The sequence below is a fragment of the Sciurus carolinensis genome, chromosome 18 (assembly GCF_902686445.1).
Source record: "Sciurus carolinensis chromosome 18, mSciCar1.2, whole genome shotgun sequence".
NCBI classification, from domain to species: Eukaryota; Metazoa; Chordata; class Mammalia; order Rodentia; family Sciuridae; genus Sciurus; species Sciurus carolinensis.
In genome coordinates this window covers 40,762,391-40,781,934 of record NC_062230.1, presented here as the reverse complement: position 1 = coordinate 40,781,934, position 19,544 = coordinate 40,762,391, and the positions used below count along the sequence as shown (strand labels likewise).

General features: G+C 63.2%; 1 protein-coding gene across 1 annotated transcript; it reads left to right on the top strand.

Moving 5' to 3' along the window:
* Positions 1 to 11,981: 11,981 nt before the first annotated feature.
* Positions 11,982 to 13,073, top strand: Sstr5 (somatostatin receptor 5). Its single transcript, XM_047534205.1, has one exon. The coding sequence runs from the start codon at positions 11,982 to 11,984 to the stop codon at positions 13,071 to 13,073; it is 1,092 nt and encodes a 363-aa protein (XP_047390161.1).
* Positions 13,074 to 19,544: the final 6,471 nt, after the last annotated feature.

Sequence of the window (19,544 nt, the reverse complement as noted above, 5' to 3'; positions counted from 1 at the left end):
CCCACTGCCCTGTGGCCAGCACCTCCAGGGACACCACGCCTGGAGTGACAGGGCACCTTTGGGGCCCCAGAGGCTCAGAAGCACAATCTGCTTGCAGACTGTGGGTGTGACCCAAAAAGCACAGGGAAGAACCTGGGAGGGGTGGACACAGTCGCAGGTGTCTGCGGGCTGCTGTGGGCAGATACCCTCCGACCACCAGGCCTCGCTGGCACCTGAGGCATCCCACCTGCCGGGGCACCACTCTAGTGCTGCCCGGGGTGTCCACTCCTGGTCCTGGGTGCCCTGTGCCCAGGCTGGCCCTCCAGTGGATGGAGGGTTGGGAGTCGCAGGAGGTACAGGAGTGACTGCTGGCAAAACCAGGAACCTCCCTACCTGTTCTGTTGTGTGGGTCCTGGAAAGTCGGCCCCGGCCACTCCCGTGGCTGCTGGGCAGCGAGGGCAGACCTAGGCCCCCGCCACCCTCCCTCCACTCGGCATTGCAAGAGGGAGGTGCTATGGGGGCAGAGCAAGGGCGCCCCCATGCTGGCTGGACCTGCCCCCGGGGGGGACGGACAGGGAGGGCAAGGGACCTTCTGCTCCCTGCGCGACCAGCAGGTCTGGTGCTCTTGGTCTGGCTAAAGACACCCGTGTGTGTGTGTGTGTGTGTGTGTCGTGTGTCCCTGCGCACATCGTGGGTACACAAAGCACACACGGAGAGTCTCTGCAAGGCACTGGCCGGCAGGACCCAGGCTGTCTGAGGTCCGGGCAGCACAGGCTGGGGACGCAGCCTGGGGGAGAATCCCTCCTTCTTTGGGAAACCTCGGCTTGGCTCTTGGGCCTTCAGCTAATCTGCTGAGGCCCACTGTGCTGCTGAGGGCCGTCTGCTCTGCTCAGTCTGTGGACGTCAGCCACATCCGCGACACAGACAGGCACTGAGCCTGGCGGCGTGGAAGTCACCCTCAGAGTCGGCATCTCTGAACTCCCCCATTACAGAGGAGGAAACAGCTCCGCGGCGGCCCTGCCCAGGCCCAGGGCCCACAGAGCAGGGCCAGGATCTCCCAGCTGCACCCTTACCTGGAATTGCCCGGTGCCGCCCAGGCCCTCAGGGTGGGAGCAGGACTGCCTGATGGAAGGAAGGGCTGCAAGAGCAGGAGCAGGCCCAGCAGCCCGAAGGACATCGCCAGGGCTGCAGGGGCCCAGGGGTCCTGCCTGGCCTGGGACCTGGACACCTGTCCCGAACATGCCAACCGCATGCAGAAATCAGGGCCTTGAGCATGTGATCAGGCTCCTCTTGAAAGGATCACGAGTGCTGGCCCTGCAGGCTGTGTCCTCCCCGTGAGAGGGCACACTTCAGGGGCCTGGTCCAGGCAGAGGCGCTGTTCCTCCAGGAGGAGCTTGACCCCACCACAGTCGCCGTGGCAGGGCACTGGGGACCCGGCCTGGCAGAGGCCAGCGAGTGGAGGGCAGTGGATGCCACTGACCCCGGCACCACTGGTCACTGGTCACCACTGGTCACCAGGGCAGGTGTCTGGGCTGGACCCTCAATCCCCCTGGCCCACAGGTGACTGGATCCCGAAGCCAGGAAGCCAGAGCGATGCTCCGCTCCATCCCTCAGGCTGACTTGTTTCGTGGTCTGTTCTGTGATGAGGAATTCTGTCTCCAAATGCCGTTAGATCTGCAGACCAAAAGGAAGTGCAGTTAGTCGACGAATCACTAAATCCCAACGCATCAGGAAGATAGCATCCCATTTGCATCTGGCAAGTGAAATTGACTTCTTTTTATTGACTTAACAGTTGATTGATGTGAACAAATCAAGGGAAATGTGCTCCTTTGATTTGCCTCCAAGTGGGAAATTAGCGACTTGAAGGAGCTTAGAGTGAGTCAGCACCAAAAGGCACCTACGTGGAAATGAGGTTCTAGGCCTTGCCCAGCAGAGTGGAGGGGCAGAGGGGCCTCCTTCTGCTCAGGGAGCCTGGACCACTAGGACCCGGCCCACCCAGGTGGCCAGCTCCTCTGGGAGACCAGAGTGCCCCAAGCCTGGGCTTTCAGATGGGCCCGGTCCTCCTCTCAGCCCACCTGTCTCTGGGACCCCTGGGTCCTGCCACCTTCTTCAGGCACAGGACTGCCACTGAGGGGCCTTGATGCCACCCTGCTGGGAGGAGGGGGCTGCTCAGTGAGTGGTACCTGCTGGGGCTGGGCTGGGGCCCAGGAAGGGGGCCTGGGGGACACCTGGATCCTGACTCTGCTTGGGCTCTGGGCTGTGTCTGTGCTGAAAGTTCAGAAAGGCAGGGCTATTTCCACCAGGACTGTTTCTGGCAGGAAAACCTCAGGTTTCTGGTTGGCGTGTGGCACCATGCAGGTCATTTTTGATGGTGCTGAGCTTATGGTCTGGGATAGAAATGCAGACAGGTCTTAGTGGGCAATTTCCTGAAGGCATGCCAGTGGATGACTCTGCTCAGGTCTAGCAGCCCCCAGGCCACAAGGACAGACCCAGGCCCTGCTCCGGGAGCAGTTGTGAAGAGGCTCCTGCTCACTCGCAGCTGCCCCTGCCACCCACCCAGGGATCCCATGGGCCCCAGAGACTCACTTGATGAACTAGACCCTCCCAAGGGCCACCCCTTCCCTGGTCCCTCAGTGTGACACTGAGCACTTGGGGCCAGCAGAAGCAGGAGGAGTGAGCGGAGAAGGCACCTTCCCTCGCAGCTGGGCCCAGGGTGGCCAATACCCCCACCTCCCTTTCTGAAGACGGGGTGGTCTCCCTCCCCTGGGATGGCTAGGGAAACTGCATTTTAATGTGACCCCTATTTTAACAGGGGTGGGGTATGGAGTGTGGGACCATGCACGGTCGGGAGGGGAGCCTCCACTCCAGGTCCTGGGGATGGGTGTGGGATGGGGAGGCGCAGGCCCTGCAGGAGGTATGTCCTCAGAAGGCTCCAGGGGCTTCCAGGGTGTCCATGTCCTGTTCTCTGCCGTAGCAGGCACCTGGTCCTGGACCTCAGTGCACACTCCGGGAGCATTAGGGGGCAGGCACCCAGGCTGGGATCTGTATCACCCTCCGCTCTCCTGGTGGGCAAGACTCCTGCAGAGTCCAGACCCTGCCACAGCTGCCCCGCCCTGCCCTGAGTTGGCTGCCCACTGTCCTGCACTGGCTGTGACGGCCCTGGTCCTGCTGAGAGCCTTGCAGGGAGAGTCACAGCAGCTGGGCAGGCAGTGTGCTGGCCCTGTGGGAGGCCAAACTTCTCTGCCTCCTCTCCCTGTGCACCATGCTGCCCACCTCAGCAGCCAGGGCCAGCTGGGAGACCACATGGACCTGACCTCAGGAAAAGCAGAGAACCAGAACCAGGCCTTGGGGCCTCCTGTGAGCTTCTGCAGGATGGTGGACACGGCCTGGGGCAGCCAGGGTGCCTCCTGGAAGAAGGGAGGTGGGGGCACCAGGCGTGGGGCACAGCCAAGGCAAAGCGTGGTTGGCAAGGTGGTGGGAGGCAGAGACCCAGGTCTCCTAGTCCCCTGGGGCACCCAGCCTGGGGACAAGCATGGGAGGCCTCGGGTGTGCCAGGTCAGAGGAGCTGGCCTGTGGCTCGTGCATAATCACAGGGAGTCTGAGCAGGGGCCGCCTGGCCTCTGCCTGGGCAGGGGTGGGGGCAAGGGCTTGTGTCCAGCAGCCACTGTGTAGCCTGCAGAAAGGGGTAGCATGGCCCACTGGGGTCACAGCCAGGATGGGGACCAACCCGGGGACATCCGTGGGGCCATCTTCCTGTTGCCATGGCTCCCGGCAGCTGCTAATCCTCACCGTTCAGGCTGGACCTCTGCAGTGCCCCCGGGCGGGCTTCACCTCACTTGATCCTCCCAGGGTGGCTGGGCCTGGGCATGAGCACTGCTCAGAGCACATGCAACCAGGGAGGCAGAGGCAGGCGGAGGAGCCCCCAGGCCACCCCTCTGTCCCCAGGCTCCGCAGGGCCCCACATCCAGGGCACCAACAATCTCAGGACAGGGGTACTCTGGAGCTTCTCTGGGAGCCCACAATGGGGTGGTCAGGCAGGTGTGAGGCCTGGGAGCTGGGGCACAGGTCTAGTCGGGGGCTGCCAGGCGGGTGGGGATGGGTCTCCTGCTGGTTCCAGGAGGATCCACCCTGGGAGCCATCACTGTGGGGTCAAGGTGGGGCCCGGTACTCTAGAGGGTGGGGAGGCTCATGCCAGGCAGGGCAAGACCTGCAGAGGGGCTGTGACCCAGCCTGTGGCCTTCGCTCAAGGCCAGCACAGAGGGAAGGGACCTGGGGCAGGAGCACCAGCCTGGGAGGAAGGTGTGGGAGGGGAGGCAGTCTTTGAGACCTGCCCTTCAGAGGGCCCCTCCCTCAGGCTTCTTCCCTGCCACCCCGGGTCCCAGGACAGGGCTGGCCTCGAAGGCTCTCTGGGAGCCCCACGCCTGCTCAGTGCCAGGGCCTCAGGACAGTGTCGTGGTTTGTCCCTACCAAAGTCCCAGGAGAGACAGAGGAGAACGTGGTTGCCCGATAACTTTAACCAGGGTGAACCCCTGCCTGGCCCGTGGTTTCCCCGGCTGTACGTTGGAGTGGCTGGGCTGACCTCTGGGCTTGGGCCCAGGGCTCAGAGGCTGTTCTGGGCTCTGTTCCAGCAAGCACCACCTCTGGTCCAGACCAGGGCCTGAGGCCAGCTCCCATCTCCCCCAATTCCCATAGTGGGAAAACAGGCCTGGAGAAGGGACCTGGCCTCCAGTGTTTGATGGTGGGAAACCTGGGTCTCCGCCGCAGAGATTGGCTAATGCTGGGCCCAGAGTCCTGATGCTGGAGTTGGGAATGTGACCAGGGCTCCTGTTGTGGGGAGCCCCAGGCAGTCAGAGGCAGAGGGGTCCTGGTGCCTGGTATCTTTTGGTGGGTGGACAGTCCGGGGTCTGGATCCAAGGACACTGCCTGCCCTTGCTGCCCCAACTCCTGGAGCAAGCCAGGCCTGGAAGGGACGGTGCAGGTTTGCCACGTGGAAATCAAGATGCACGGTCAGACAGGATGTACACAGGGACCCCCTGACACTCCTAAGCCCAGGACTGGCCAGGCCCTGAAGCTGTTCCACCCTCAGGCATGGCCATGTCAGGCAGCCCTGACAATCCAGGGGGCCCTGGTGATGGGCAAGTGGGAGAAGGGACAGTGGTGGGACTGAAGCAGAACCAGCCCCATGGCCGGGGGAGGGGAGCCCTCCTGGAGACCTGGCCAGGACCCCACCTTCCCTGGGCTACCCGCCCAGCCACAGGCTTCCCTCTGCTCCAGGGCTTCGCACCTGCAGCTCTCTTCCTCTGGGCCCTCCCCGTGGAGAAGGGGTCCCTGACCCCAGGTGCCTGTCAGTTTGTCACTCTGCTTCTCTCTGCGTTTACCACAATCTAAAACTTTCTACAATAAAAAATATATATATTTTTTGAGTTGGCCACGGTGGCCCATACCTACAATCCCAGAGACTCAGGAGGTTGAAGCAGGAGGATCACCAGTTCAAGGCCAGCCTCAACGATTTAGTGAAACCCTTTCTCAAAAAATAAAAAGGACAGGGATATAACTCAGTAGTTCAGTGGCAGAGCAACCCTGGGTTCAATACCCAGTACAAAAACAAGTTTTTAAAAATCTTTCTCGGTTTATTGCCTGTCTCAGCTATGCTCTGAGCTTGTGGGACAGGAGCAGTTTTGCCACAGGCTCAGCTGTGCCACCTGAGTGCAGCCTGACACCTCGGAGCCCTCCTTCTAAGTCCAGGCAGAGGGTCTGCTGAACCTGCTGGGTGTGCAGCAGACCACACCAGTGTGCTCGGGCAGGCTGCCGGCCTCCTCATCCACAGAGCCACCCACAGGGCCCATCCCTGGACCCCAGCCCAGGCTGATCCTGCTTCAAGAGAGGTCCTAGGTGGCCAGGTGGCTCAGCCTACCTGCCACTGCTGCTGTGGCAGCACCTCAGGGCAGGACGTCAGCTTGGTCAGGGCCAGGCTGGCAGCTGCCTCTGGACCAGGGAGGCTCCTCCAACCACAGAGGCAGCTGTGGGCCTGGTGTGGGCAGCAGCCCACAGGCTGACTCTGCTTCCCAGCTGCATTCTCTCCCCACTGGGCGCCTGACCCTACGTCAGGACAGGGGAGGTGTCCACAGGGGTGGGGTCCATTCAGCCCCCTGGGAGATTGGGGCCTGGGGGTGGGAGAAGGGCAGCTGGAAGATCTAAGTCTGACTAGGGAAGGGTACTGTGAGCCCCAGGGACCAGCCAGGGCCTCCGCAGGAAAGCCAGCACTAGCTTTGAGGCTGGGCTTCCCGGTTCTCCAAGCACTTTTTTCCATTACAAACAGAATCCACGCTCCTGGTAGGAAACGTGGAGTCATAGAGAACATAACAAAGAAAAAGAAGCCAGGTGCAGTGGCACACACCTGTAATCCCATTTCCTCAGGAGGCTGAAACAGGAGGATCACCAAGTTCAAGGCCAGCCTCAGCAACTTAGTGAGAACCTGTCTCAAAGTAAAATATAAAAAGGGCTGGGATATAGCTTAGTAGTAGAGCACCCTCAGTTCAATCCCTAATACCAAAAAATAGAAAGAGGAAAGGAGGAAGGAAGGAAGGAAGGGAGGGAGGGAGGGAGGGAGGGAGGGGAAAGAAGAAGACAGTCCAGGTACCTGGCCTCCCTGAGTAGGGAGCTGCCCAGCATCAACCGGAGGGGATCCACATCATGCCCACCTGTGGACAGGCAGCTAGGCTGCTCCCCACGCTCCTCCAGGACCCCGGTGCCTCCGGTTCCACTGCCATCCCAGGGCGCCTCATTCACTCAGACAGTGGATGGGATCCAGGAGCGGGGGAAGGGCCCTGGGGTGGGGTTTCCTCAGGCCCACTCAGCGGTCTCTGCCTAGCAGAAGAGGCCTCGACCTTGTCAAAACCAGGGGCTAGTCCTTGATGGCCCAACCACACCTGCCGGGTTCACACCTGTGCTTTGGCCCCGGGGAACCCCATTCTGCTACAGACAGACCTTGCCGCAGATGAACCAGCGCGCACAAAGCATCCTCGGATTCCCAGGACCACTGAACTGGCTGGGGCCACCCTCTGCCCCTTCCCCTCTCCTCCCATCTCAGAGTGTCCTCCATAACCTCGCTCCTCCCTCAGACTAGGAGGAAGCTAGAGGGACCCCGTTGGCCCTCCACTGGTCTGCAACCCAGAGTGGACAGCAAGAGAACGGGGTGGGGGCAGGGACCGTCATCAGAGTCACGGGCTACGGGACAAGGGCTGCAGAGGTCTTGGGAATGACCCAGGGCCAGGGCTGGCGACCCGCGGGGAACAGGGCAGGGGAAGTGTCCGCGCCATTCCCACCCACTCGCGCGGGAGCTCGGCCCGCCCGCCCGCACGTGACCCGCCTCGACACCCCCACCTCGCCCTCATCCTGCCTCTTCCCCCGCGCGGCAAGCACACCGACCCCCGGCTGGAGCCCCGCCCCAGCCCGACCCGCACTCGCCCCGCCCCCGCCCCACCGCCTCCCCTTGCGGCGCCCGGAGCAGCGATCACTGCGCGGACACTGCTTCGGGAACCGGAGGGAGCCGCTGGCCAGGTGAGTGCCGCCGCCCTGCGCTCCGCATCCCGCGCGGGAGCCCCTGCCCCGCGCCCTGCCCAGGGTCCCGCTCAGGTCTCAGTTACCGTCTCCGAAGGTCTCAGCGCTCTGCGCAAAACCCTGGTCTGGGGTCCCGCTGCGCACCTAGTACCTGAGGCGCGCCCAGGCTCCTACGCACCCCCGGGGCACCCGCGGGACTCACCTGCGGGTGCCCTATGTCCCCCTCTGTCTGCTGTTCGGACTGGGCAGCTGCACCCTGTCTCTCCTCGGCCCCCTCCCCTCGCCGCCCTCAGGCCTCTGGTTCTGGAGGCCGCCCCGTGTGCCCGGATCAGGGCAGAAGCTATAAGGGACCCAGGTGACCCCACTCTGCCCACCGCACTCCCGAGTAGGATCTCCCTACTGTGGACGCCGCCGTGGGCTGGTCCCCAGAGCAGGGACCGGTGACCCAGGAGGCTTCTGAGGCTGGGGCTGGTGGGAGTTCAGGAAACTTCCTGGAGACAGCAGGAGCCTAGGGCGCAGGATGGATGTCTGGCGAGGCGGGGTCTTAGATTGGGCGTGGGGGAAGGAGGAGGGAGGTGGTGGCAGGTGGCATGCCAAGGGTCTCCAAGCTGTGGGCAGAGCCAATCAGCTCTGGGGCCCAAGGCCTGATGCAGGATCAAGGCCTGGGGTTCTGGAGGTGCCTTCCGCAACTGGGAAGGCTGGGGCGAGCCTGCCCGCTGGGAACAGAGCCCCCACCTACCCGAGGCTGGGTACTATCTTGGCACCCACCCCTCCAGGAAATCAAGAATGCCCTGCATTGGGGTGCAGACTCTGTCCACCCCAGGTCCTGTCAGCTGCCAGGTATGTCCCAAGGCAAGGAGGCTAGGAACCAGATCACCCAAAACCAAACAGTTCCAACAAGTGTGTTGGAACAGTCCCCAAGCCCTGGGGTTGGGGTGGGACCAGAGCCAGCACTGATTTCCTCAGGGAAGTAACAGTAGAGATTTCCAAAGAAGTCGAAGGGGTTGAAGGTGGTCTTGAAATATCTCCTGGCCATGCAGGCCCTTCTGAGCCCCTAAGAGGGTCTGTGCAGCTCTACCTGCCTACTCACCTGCCTGTTTCCTCCAATGTGGGGAGGATACCGCCCCTGGCCCGACTGCCCTAAGGACAGTGGAGGGGCAGGCGTGGGAGTTGCCATTGACTGTGCAGCCAGAGCTTTGTTGGTGGGGAGGTGATTCTCAACAGGGGAAGCAGAGGTCAGGAACTTGTCCAGGGGAGGGTGCAGGATCAGGCTGCTGTCTTAGCCAGGATGCAGTCCATGCTCCTGCCACACAAGAAGACACCTGCGTGCTCTCCCCCGGTGAGGCTACCTGATGATGCTGGCTGAGGCGGACCTCACTGGGGGCTGGCCTGACCGTGGCTGCCAGGCCTAGAGGGACTAGGTACTGAGTCCCAGGCCCCCTGACCCACCTGCCTCTCCCAGGACCCTGGGCAGGTGCCCTTCCTGATGCTGGGGAGGAGAAGCCGAGCTACCTGGGGTGGCCTGGGAGCAGTGACTGAGTGCCGGGCCCTGCACCCAGCGTCTTTATCCCTGAGCTTATGTCTTGTGTTCAGGAACTTTGCCAGGGCTCAGAGAAGCAGCAGCACGGCCAGCCTGGACGAAGGTGGGCAGGCCAGGCCAACTCAGTAGGCCAGCTGAGTCGACCCTCTCCTGGGGAGGTTCTGGGCCCCACAGGCCCCATTGTCAGTTCCTTCCTGCTGAATCCTCCCCCACTAAAAGGGACCCAGGGCAATTTTTCACAGGTGCATACTTTTTGAGACTAAGTTTGCTGCTTCTGGTCAATGGCCTTGCAGTATTAGCTTCCCAGAGGCTGGAACAGCACAGGGGCCTGTTTCCTTTTTTGCTGCTGTGAAGTGCAGCTGGGGAGTTGAAATATTTACAGGACAGCAGAGGTGGGAGCCCGAGAGCCTGCTGAGCTCTCTTGGGTTCTGGGCAACTGGGGTGCCTGGGAGTGGCCTCAGGAGCCCCAAGCAGCTGAAAGCTGCAGACAGGAGGAACTTACTTAAGATCAATCATGTGTTCAAGAGTCCAGGGTCTGTGATGGAGAGGGCCTGAGCCACCCCTACAAGTAGGCAGCCCACCTGTAGGGCTGCTTGGCCATCTCTGTCCAGCCCTACTCGGGCCTCAAGGGACACGGGCTGGAAGCCCTTCCTTGGTGTTCTGGGGGAGGGTGGCCACGACCCGTTCATCTCTTTCACCTGCTCACAGTGCCTGCTGTCACAGATCACAGCCCTCCTGGAGCTCTCTCTCCACGGATGGCTGTGGGGGCCATAGACGTAGCTTTAAATGCTCAATTTCCTTTGGAAATGTGATGGCGCCCTTGGGGTCAGGACCTGGGAACAGGCAAGCAAGCCCCCTCTGTCCTCCAGGGCCAGCTTCCAGGGCAACCTGTGTCTGAGACTCCTCGGGGAGTCTCACTCTTGGTCACGTGCAGATGCAGGTTGAAGCAAGGGGTACCCCTTCCCAGCCCCGGACAGGCCTTCAGACCCAAGGACTCAGAGTGCAGCCAGAGGTCTCCCTGGCAGCCTTAGATCACTGTCAGTCACCTCCGACGGTCATCTGCCTTGACCTTGTGTAGGTAGGCTGCAGCACACCTCAGGAATGTTCACAGCACCACCCAGCACCGGGCCCTCTCCTTTCTGGCTCAGGGCTCCCCACGTAGGACTCCAAGTGGCAGCCTGGTCTCTCCGGGTGCACCAGGTTCCAGCTCCTCTTTGCTGATGGAAGCACGTTGTCCTGACACCGGGTGCTGCTTCCCTCCTGACTCTGGTCCCTCCTTGTCCTTAATGCTGTGTTGCGCAGTGGCCATGGGGTTTATTGTGACTTTCCTCTGCTGGTGGCACAGTTTGTCTGTGGTTCTGGGAGACACTTTTCTGCCCTTTCTGGCTTTGCCCTGTAGCCCTGCTTGACCTTCTAGTCCACTGTGTTGGGCTCCCTCAGCCCCCTTTAGTTCACTGATTATCTGTTCAACACGGATAATCCAGACTGGAGCTGATCCCAACTTTGCTGGGCTTAGGTTTTGTTTGTGCATTTTAAATTACTGTATTTATTCATGTCAAAGTTCTATTTTTAAAAATAGACACCTGTTTGTTTTACTTTTAAAAGTCAAATTTATAGGGTCTGGGTGCAGCGACCATGCTTATAATGCCAGCAACTCGGGGCTGATGCAGGAGGATCACAAGTTCAAGGTCAGCCTGGGAAGCTTAGTGTGACCCGCTGGATTCAGTCCCCATCACCTTCCCATCAAAATTCAATTTCCTTCACAACCTTTGTCCAGGCCTTTCTTGAAGACCCTAACACGCAAAGCAGTCCAGGCCCAGCAGCTAACGCCCAGGGCCCTGCTGCGCCTAAGGTGAGCCCATGGCCCATCCCCCTGCGACTCTCCAGGCTGGCTCTCCAGTGCTGAGGAGCCTGGCGCGGGGCCTGGAGGTGCAGGTGTGGACCCCCGGGAGGAGGGCCTTCCCTTGTCTTCCAGGCTACGGTGCCTGTGCCCAGGTGTGCTGTCCCCAGTCCTGGCAGCGGTGTGGGAATCCCGTCTGACGTGGCCTGGGCCACTCAGGTGGCTGAGCGTGCTGAGTGGCACCACCTAGGGGCTCCGTGGGTCCAGGGTGGCCGTCCTTCAGTGCCCTTCCTCCTGGGCAGGTGCCCGCTTCCCCTTGAGCATCATCTTCTTATGAAGGAGGCACTGGGCACCTGCCTGCCCTGGACCTGCCACGCGATGTCCTCCTCCAGCCCTGCGCCCTCCTGGGCTGTGTCCTTGCTGTCACCTTCTATACATCTCTGCGTCCGCTTGCTCCCGTCACTCAGCCCCATGTCACCTGCCCTGGAGTGCTCAGGCCGTGGCCACTGTCCAGGTGCAGGGCTTCTCAAAACAGGCTGCAGGGAGGTGGACACCGTGTGCCAGGGGTAGCATTGCCTACAGCCAGGTGGATGTGGCAGAGCCTCCTGGGGGAGGAAGGCCCAGGCCCGGTGGAGCCCAGCCTCGCCCTCTCCCAGTGGAGCTGGGCTGTGGTCACCGTGTGACCTACAGGTCAGCTGGGTGCTGCACACCTGCTCTGAGACTCCGAGAGGCCTCAGGGAGACTGGAGGACATCAGTGGCTGGGCCAGGGGACCAGAGTGGGAGGTCACAGGGCGGCCACAGTGGCTATTGACAGCCAGGTCTGTCTCTGCTCAGCAGGACGCCCTCCTGCTGACCGCGGTGGCTCTTCCTTCCTCCCTGGGCTTGTTTTCCAAACGATTTGCTTAATGTGATTCCCGGCCCAGTTGAAGATGACTAATCGTGTTTACCCGCCACCCATCGGGCGGGGGGGGCGGGCAGGAGGAAGGATGCTGTCTCCCCGCTCACCGCACCGTCCTTCCCTCTAGAGTCGGCGTGGCCCCCGCTCGGCCTCAGCCTCCACCATGGAGCCCCTGTTCCCAGACTCCACGCAGGGCCTGAACACCTCGGCTGACCCTGGAGGGGGCCCCAACGGGACGCAGGGAGCTCCGGCCCCCTCGGTGGGCACCCGGGCAGTGCTGGTGCCCTTGCTGTACCTGCTGGTGTGTGTGGTGGGGCTGGGCGGCAACACGCTGGTCATCTACGTGGTCCTGCGCCACGCCAAGATGAAGACGGTCACCAACGTCTACATCCTCAACCTGGCTGTGGCCGACGTGCTGCTCATGCTGGGGCTGCCCTTCCTGGCCACGCAGAACGCCGTCTCCTACTGGCCCTTCGGCCCCTTCCTGTGCCGCCTGGTCATGACGCTGGACGGCATCAACCAGTTCACCAGCATCTTCTGCCTGACGGTCATGAGCGTGGACCGCTACTTGGCCGTGGTCCACCCGCTGCGCTCTGCCCGGTGGCGCCGCCCGCGGGTGGCCAAGCTGGCCAGCGCGGCCGTCTGGGGCTTCTCTCTGCTCATGTCGCTGCCGCTGCTGGTCTTCGCCGATGTCCAGGAGGGCTGGGGCACCTGCAACCTCAGCTGGCCAGAGCCGGTGGGACTGTGGGGCACCGCCTTCATCACCTACACGTCCCTGCTGGGCTTCTTCGGGCCCCTGCTCGTCATCTGCCTCTGCTACCTGCTGATCGTGGTGAAGGTGAAGGCGGCGGGCGTGCGCGTGGGCCACGCGCGGCGGCGGCGGTCGGAGCGCAAGGTGACCCGCATGGTGGTGGTGGTGGTGCTGGTGTTCGTGGGCTGCTGGCTGCCCTTCTTCATCGTCAACATTGTCAACCTGGCCTTCACGCTGCCTGAGGAGCCCGCCTCCGCCGGCCTCTACTTCTTCGTGGTGGTCCTGTCCTACGCCAACAGCTGCGCCAACCCCCTGCTCTATGGCTTCCTCTCCGACAACTTCCGCCAGAGCTTCCGGAAGGTTCTGTGCCTCCGTGGGGGCTACGGTGCAGAGGATGCAGATGCCATGGAGCCACGGCTGGACAAGAGCGGGCGGCCACAGGAGGTGGCGCTGCCCGTGCGCAGTTGTGAGGCCAACGGGCGCGTGCAGACAAGCCGGCTGTGAGACCACAGCAGTGCCCAGGTCCTGGCGGCTGCCCAGTGCCCAGCCCAGGCCCTGAGTGCATGGAGGTGCCCCTCCCAAGGCTGCGAGGTGGATGCTCCTCAGTGGCCATGTGAGGATGGGGCTGAGGGGGCCAGGCTGGGTGTGGACACAGCTCGACTGGTGTCTCAGTGACCATCTGGCCACCAGTCTGTCCTCCCACGTAGGCCAGGTTCTGGGGAGGAAGAAGGGGCTCAGCCGTGCCCCAGGAAGTACCTGGGCCCCAATCCTGGCCAGCCGACACCAGCTGTCCAAGCTGGAGACCAGTTTGTCCAGGCAGCCAGCTGTGGGGAGATGCACCTCCCAACCATTGGTGTGAGCCCATGGCCCACCCGGCCTGTGCTGGGCTCTGCCCCCCGAGACGCTCCCCTGACCATTGGTGTGAGTCCATGGCCCACCCGGCCTGTGCTGGGCTCTGCCCCACGAGACGCTCCCCTGACCATTGGTGTGAGTCCATGGCCCACCCGGCCTGTGCTGGGCTCTGCCCCACTCACTGCATGTGCCCTTGTCTTTGAGCTCCGGTCACCTGGCTCCGGTCACCTGGTCAGACAGACACCATGGTACGCTCAACTCCAGCGTTTGCTCCCCAAGCTCCTGGGGCCCAGCGGCCACCCCAGCCCCTTGCTGGCCCTGTAACTGCACTGACCTCAGGGTGGAAGATGCAAAGCTGTGCTGGCCTCGGCAGCCAGCATGAACTGGGATCCCAGAGGACACACTTTCCTTGGGGCCTCCGCCCACCCGCCTGCCCTCCACCACTTTACATGGCCCTGCATCTGTTACCTCTGTCCAGCAGGAGAGCAAGGGACCCACCCAGGCTCCTTGGTGGGGCTGGGGCAAGGGGCCTGCACAGAGACCGAGCATGGCCACACTGGCGGGGGTCCAGCCCAGAGAGCCCCGCCAGGGGCAGGGAGGCATCCCTGAGGTCCTCTGCCTGGAGAGGGGCTCTGGGCCGGGAGGCAGCACGTAGCCATCTGGAGGGACCGCGCTGTGCAGGTCAGCACAAATGCCAGCAGGTGGCCCTGGGGAATGGGCCCTCCTCTAGGTTAGAATTGCCCCAGGCCCAGGGGCACAGGTGCCCTGTGCCCACACCTCACTGGGGTGCCCCCACGGGACCCTCTGGCACTGCCCAGCCCCCCAGGAGGGTGCAGGGACAGGCTGAGCAGAGCTGGGCAGGACAAAGGCCAGGCCATGCTGCTGGGCGGCAGGCGCCACCCTCAGCCAGAGGCCAAGCCTGGACACGAGTCCTGTGTGCTGAGGGTACTTGTGTTGGAGAACCTGCTCCCTGAATGAATTAGAGAATAAATGTTTGATTCTTCCCCAAAGCAAATATTGTCCCTGGAGCCCAGTGAGCCAGCGGGAACCAGTGTGTGGCAGGTATGAGGCTCCGGCCCAGCCGCCCGCTGAACCCAGACGAGGCTGGGAGTGGGTGGCAGTCACAAAGGGGGTGTTGGGGGCCCAGGCTGTGGGGACCTGGGCTTAGCCACTCTGGCAGGGTGTGAAGTGTTCTCCGTGTGGGTCCCACAGACCTCTGCCTCCACCTGGACCCGTGGGCCAGCCTCCCAAGGCATGTCCGGGGAGAGACGTCCAGGAGAGGTAGGGGCCTGCTCAGTCTGAAGCTCCCGCCGTCGTCAGGCCTCCCCTGGGATCTGGAGAAGAGGCGCACCTGCTGGAACAGCCTGGGAGGGCAGATGGCTCGGAAGTCTCTGCCCAAACCACCCTCTCCCATCCATCGGTCTGCCGTGGAGGGGCCCGTCCTGGCGGGGCCCGAGGAGTGCCCTCTGGAGCCCAGCAGGCCAGCTCCTGGTCAGGGAGGGGCCCACAGGGCCTCTGCAGTGAAGCAGTACTGCCGCACGCGCCTCTCAGAGAACACTTGGTCCTCCTGGAAGCCTCCTGCCCCCTGTTCAGTCTGAGGCCCTGTGACCTGTAGCCTTATCCAGATACCAGCCAGGGACCCCCGCCCCACAGCCCCGCAGGACCCACATGCTCACCTGGCTGCAGGTGCTCATCTGGCCACCTCTGCTGGTGGCCTTGCCTGTGTTGGGGGCGGATCCCCCCAGGCCAACCTGAACAGCATGTGGCCTCCCTCTGGGGTCCTCCCTGTGGCCTTGCCCCCAGGCCCATGGGGGACAGTGACTCTGAAGATTCCCCACAGCAGACCCTGGTTCACATCTCATCACTGCTGGCCCCTGGCCTGGCAGACCTAAAGCGTGTGTCCTCGGACAAGCAAAGGTGTGCACCTACTGCACGCCCACTGGGACTCCATCGTGGGGAGCAAGCGTTGAGCAGGGAGTGCATTCCAGGCAGAGGGAACAGAGTGTGTGAGGCCCCAGCCCTCCCAGCCTGGGGGGAGACCAGGGCCCAAGACAGCAGACCATGCCTGGTCCTGGCCTCCAGGGAGGAGCACTTGCAGCAACCCTAGCTCGAGAGGAGAGGAGAGATCGGAGGGAGCCTGCAGAGGCCCGCCCTCGGGGGTGGGGGGCGGGGGGCCTGGCCCGGGGGCTGGGCACCTGGGGTTGGGGCCTGTGGGTGCTGGGAGGCAGAGTCACTATCCCTGGCATGGCCGAGGGCCTGGCTGGCTTCCAGCTGGGCTTGTGGGAGGGAGAGATCCCAGGCCGTGGGCTGAGGAGCCTGTGGAATGTCTGGGAGGTTCTACACAGCCGTGGCCCGGGGACCAGGCTCAAGCCGTGTGAACAGGGCAGGAGATGGAACACAGACCCCTCAGGGACAGCAGCAGAAAGGCAGACGGGTCCCAGGAAGGTCCTGAGCCCCGAGCAGCCCCCGAGTCCTGGGCTGCACCCTCCCTGCCTGTCAAGGCCTCAGGGTCCCCAGTCTCCTCTGTGTGACTGAGGACAGTGACACCTGCGGAGGCCAGAGAGCCACCACCATGTGCAGGTCACAGAGAGTAGGGTGGGGGTGGCACAGAGCAAACATCCTGGGCGGGAGTGGTGACCCGCTTTATGGACGCTTTGTTCGCATCGGTGGGTTTTATTGGCCGCTGGGCTCCAGCGGTTCCCAGAGTGACCTTCTCAGGAAATCCGGCGTGCGAGGCAGGGACGAGGGTGGGGGACAGGAGGTCTCTATTTGCCCAGCAGGGCAGGGTGCAGGCCGGGAAAGGCGGATGGTGGGGAGCAGCCCCCTCAGGCAGAGTGGAAGCCAAGTGAGGACCTGCAGGTGCTCCTCCCAGCCCACCCAGCCCCTGGGCGGGAGCGGTGTTGGGGTCCTGGGGGGTCCTGGGAGGGCACTTCCCCATCAGGCCTCTATCTGGTGTCCTGGGGAATGAGTGGGCAGCTGGGGTGAGGTGGCCACTGGGCAGAGGAGACAGGCCACAGGGACCCTGGGAGCTAGGAGCCATTGCCTCCCACCAAGGTGGGCGTCGGGGGACTGTGGGGTCCAGGGGAGCTGGGTGGGACCGCCACTCGCGACTCTCTTGCTCGCCCCTGGGGCTCTCTGACCCCTGGGGCTCCGGTGCCCACGCTTGCTGAGGCACCGCCCGTTACGGGAACAGGTGCCCTCAGGAGCAGTTTGAGGAGGGTCTGATCAAGTTCGCCGGCTGCCCTGGCTGCCCCAGGGCTTTTCCTCCCTGGATGGAGGAGCGCAGCCCCCAGCCTCACGCCCTGGGAGCTGTGGCTGGGGTCAGTGCAGGGCAGCAGAAGGCCAGGATGGGGCCAGCAACTTGGAGAGCGTGGCCCCCCCACCCATGTCCTGTGGTCAGGATCATGGAGCCTGCGCGGGTGGCCAGGGTGAGGGGATCCCGGAGCTGCCCTCATGCTGGCAGGTCTCCTGCTGTCCCCCACTGGGGCCTGTCCTGCCTGGTGGCTGCTCCCTCCCATGGGGCCCTGGAGCCCTGGGGGAGACCCTGGCCGTGCCCGTGTTTATCCCCTGGCTCTTTACAGCCTGAGGGCTCAGGCCCAGGGCCCCTGGAGGGGTCCCAGGAGAGAGGGGTCTCACCACCTCTCTGCCCACCTGGCTGTGGCTACCTTCCCCATCTGGAGAGGCCACCGCCTTGCTTTCTGTGGACGTGACTTCTCTAGGACCTCAGAGACGGGCACCACAGAGGATGGGCCCTTCTGAGACTGGTTTATTTCACGCAGCACGATGGCTTAAGGGCCGTCCCAGCAGGTGTCCAGGATTCTGTGCTCCCGACTGCAGCACAGGAAGCCAAGGCTGCAGAGCAAGGTAGCAGACGCAGGATGCTTAGGGCCAGCTGGGCTGGAACTAGACCTGGCTCTCAGTGTGTGGCTCCTGTGAGTGCCAACCACACACCCTGGTGCTTCAGAGAGGTCAGGCAACAGGCCTGACGATGCAAAGTCAGGACTGGGCTGGGACTCCTCTCCCAGCTCCCTGCTGGCCAGGCTGACCCTCAGAATGTAAGAAGATGGGTGTTCTGGCTGGGCAGGAGGGGAGGCCAGGAGCAGGAGGATGGAGGGAGCTGGGATCCCTCTTACCCCCTTGGGGGCTCTGCCCACCTCAGCATCCTGGGTGGGACTGGCTCTCAGGATGGACTTTCCAGGGCCCTGCGGCCCTTGGCCCTGTGGCCCTCCTGAACCCTCCTGTCTCAGGGCCATGGCTTCACCAACCAAGGATAGCTGGCTGGTCCTCTCCTGACCTTAGCTATGACCACACCCCAGACACACCAGGGAAGGCGGGAGGAAGGGGCTGTTGGGGGTGCAGGTGTGCCACCTGACTCTGCCACAGACTCAGGGGCTGCAGGCTCTGGCCTCAGGCGGGAAGCAGTCCCTCCACATCCTGATGAGCTGTGGACAGTCCAGGGGCCAGCCCCTCCAGCCTGCTGCTGACCAAGGCCCTGCTCCTGCCTCTGCACTGTTGGGCTGCATTTGTCCCCTTGTCCCTGCCCGCCAGGAGGACAACTCCCAGGACTGCAGGCGCTGGGTGCCCTGTGGGCCCCGGCTGGGCCTCAGCTCTCTACCTGTCCTCAGAAGCCAGTCAGGCACCTGATGTCCCTGTGGAGTGGACGTCTCTCTGTGGGGGGTTTTCTGAGAGTCAGGCTGGGCCCATCCCGGGCGTGTCTTCAGGAGGGAGCAGTCTCTTCTGCCTGGTAGGGCAGCTGGCCTCCCTGCGCCCACTGCCTCACCCACCATCCCTGCCTGTTGCCCCTGTGCCCAGGCCACCAGCGGGTGTGTGGAAATGACTCCGGGCTCTGGCTCCAGCCTTGGCTCAGGGTTACGGGCCTGTGGGATAACTGGGTATCCACCCCTCCGCTGGCCATGGTGCCTGGAAGGGCTGCTGTTTCCAGCCGCACCCTCCACACCTGGTGCTGGAGAAGAGAACCCTCTCCAGGTGCTGGCCATGTAAGGGCAGAGTGTGGCCACCCTCCCCTCCCTGTCAGCCTCACCTTCCTAGGCGAGCCCTGGAGGCCAGGGATGAATCTGCCCCCTCAGGGCCCCCTGGGAGGGAGTGGGGCCAGGGCAGGCCCTGAACAGGGAGAGGAGGCCAGGGGCCTCCCAGAGTGGACAAGGTCTGAGGGGCCAGGGTTGCCTGGAGCCCTGTGTCCTTCCAGCATCCATGGGTCCCTGGCCAGCCCAGCCCTAGTGTGTCCCAGGAGAGGGGCTCTTGACCACCAGCATCCTCCTGCCACCTTGGAACCCTGGGCTGCAGCTCTGTGGGCCTCCCCAGGATCTCAGCCAACTCGACCAGGCCCTGGTGACTCCAGACGCCCTTCTTGCCAGGGTCCCGGTGGCCTCATTGCCACAGAGTACACACTGGGGGTGGTGGGGGTGGGCAGCCCTTGAGAAGAGAGGTCAGAGCAGGAGAAGGGCCCGAGGGGCGGGGAAGGGAGGAGGGCGTGGCGGGGACTCGTGGCAGGCAGTCTGACCCAGACCCGAGGGCAGATGGAGGTTCCCGGGACCTAGCCTGACGGTCCACAGGGGCAGGAAAGGGGCACAGCTCACATGCCTCTCCCAAGTGGATGCTGGTTCCTCCCACAGACTTAGCCAAGTCACACGTGCTCTGGGGTCAGCCCAGTCTCTCTGGGCACGTGGAGGTCCCACTTCCTCCTCCAGCCAGCCCTCTGCAGACAGGAGGACCCTCCAGTGCTCAGCCACGTTTCACCCCAGGGCGCGACTTCTACCCTCAGGCCAGCACACCTCCCTCTTGGGCTACCTCAACCCCCACCAGGGAGTTTGCCGTCTTTCTCCTGCTGGAATCTGGTCCCTCAAAGACCAGCAATCTCCGTGACCCCTGACCTCCCCCAGCCCAGCCCGGCCCCCATCGGTATTTCTAAACCCAGGACAAGGAGCAAGCGTCCGTGTGGCAATGGGCCTGGCACACCCTTTATGAGCAGTTAGAACAGGTCCCAGGTCATGCTCAGCCACAAAGGTGGACCTGGCCCCCAACATCCCTCTGCCCTGTGGCTGGGTGTGGCCACTCAGCCCCTGCACTGGGCAAAGGTCTGGGAGTGAGGACTGTGGGTGTGGG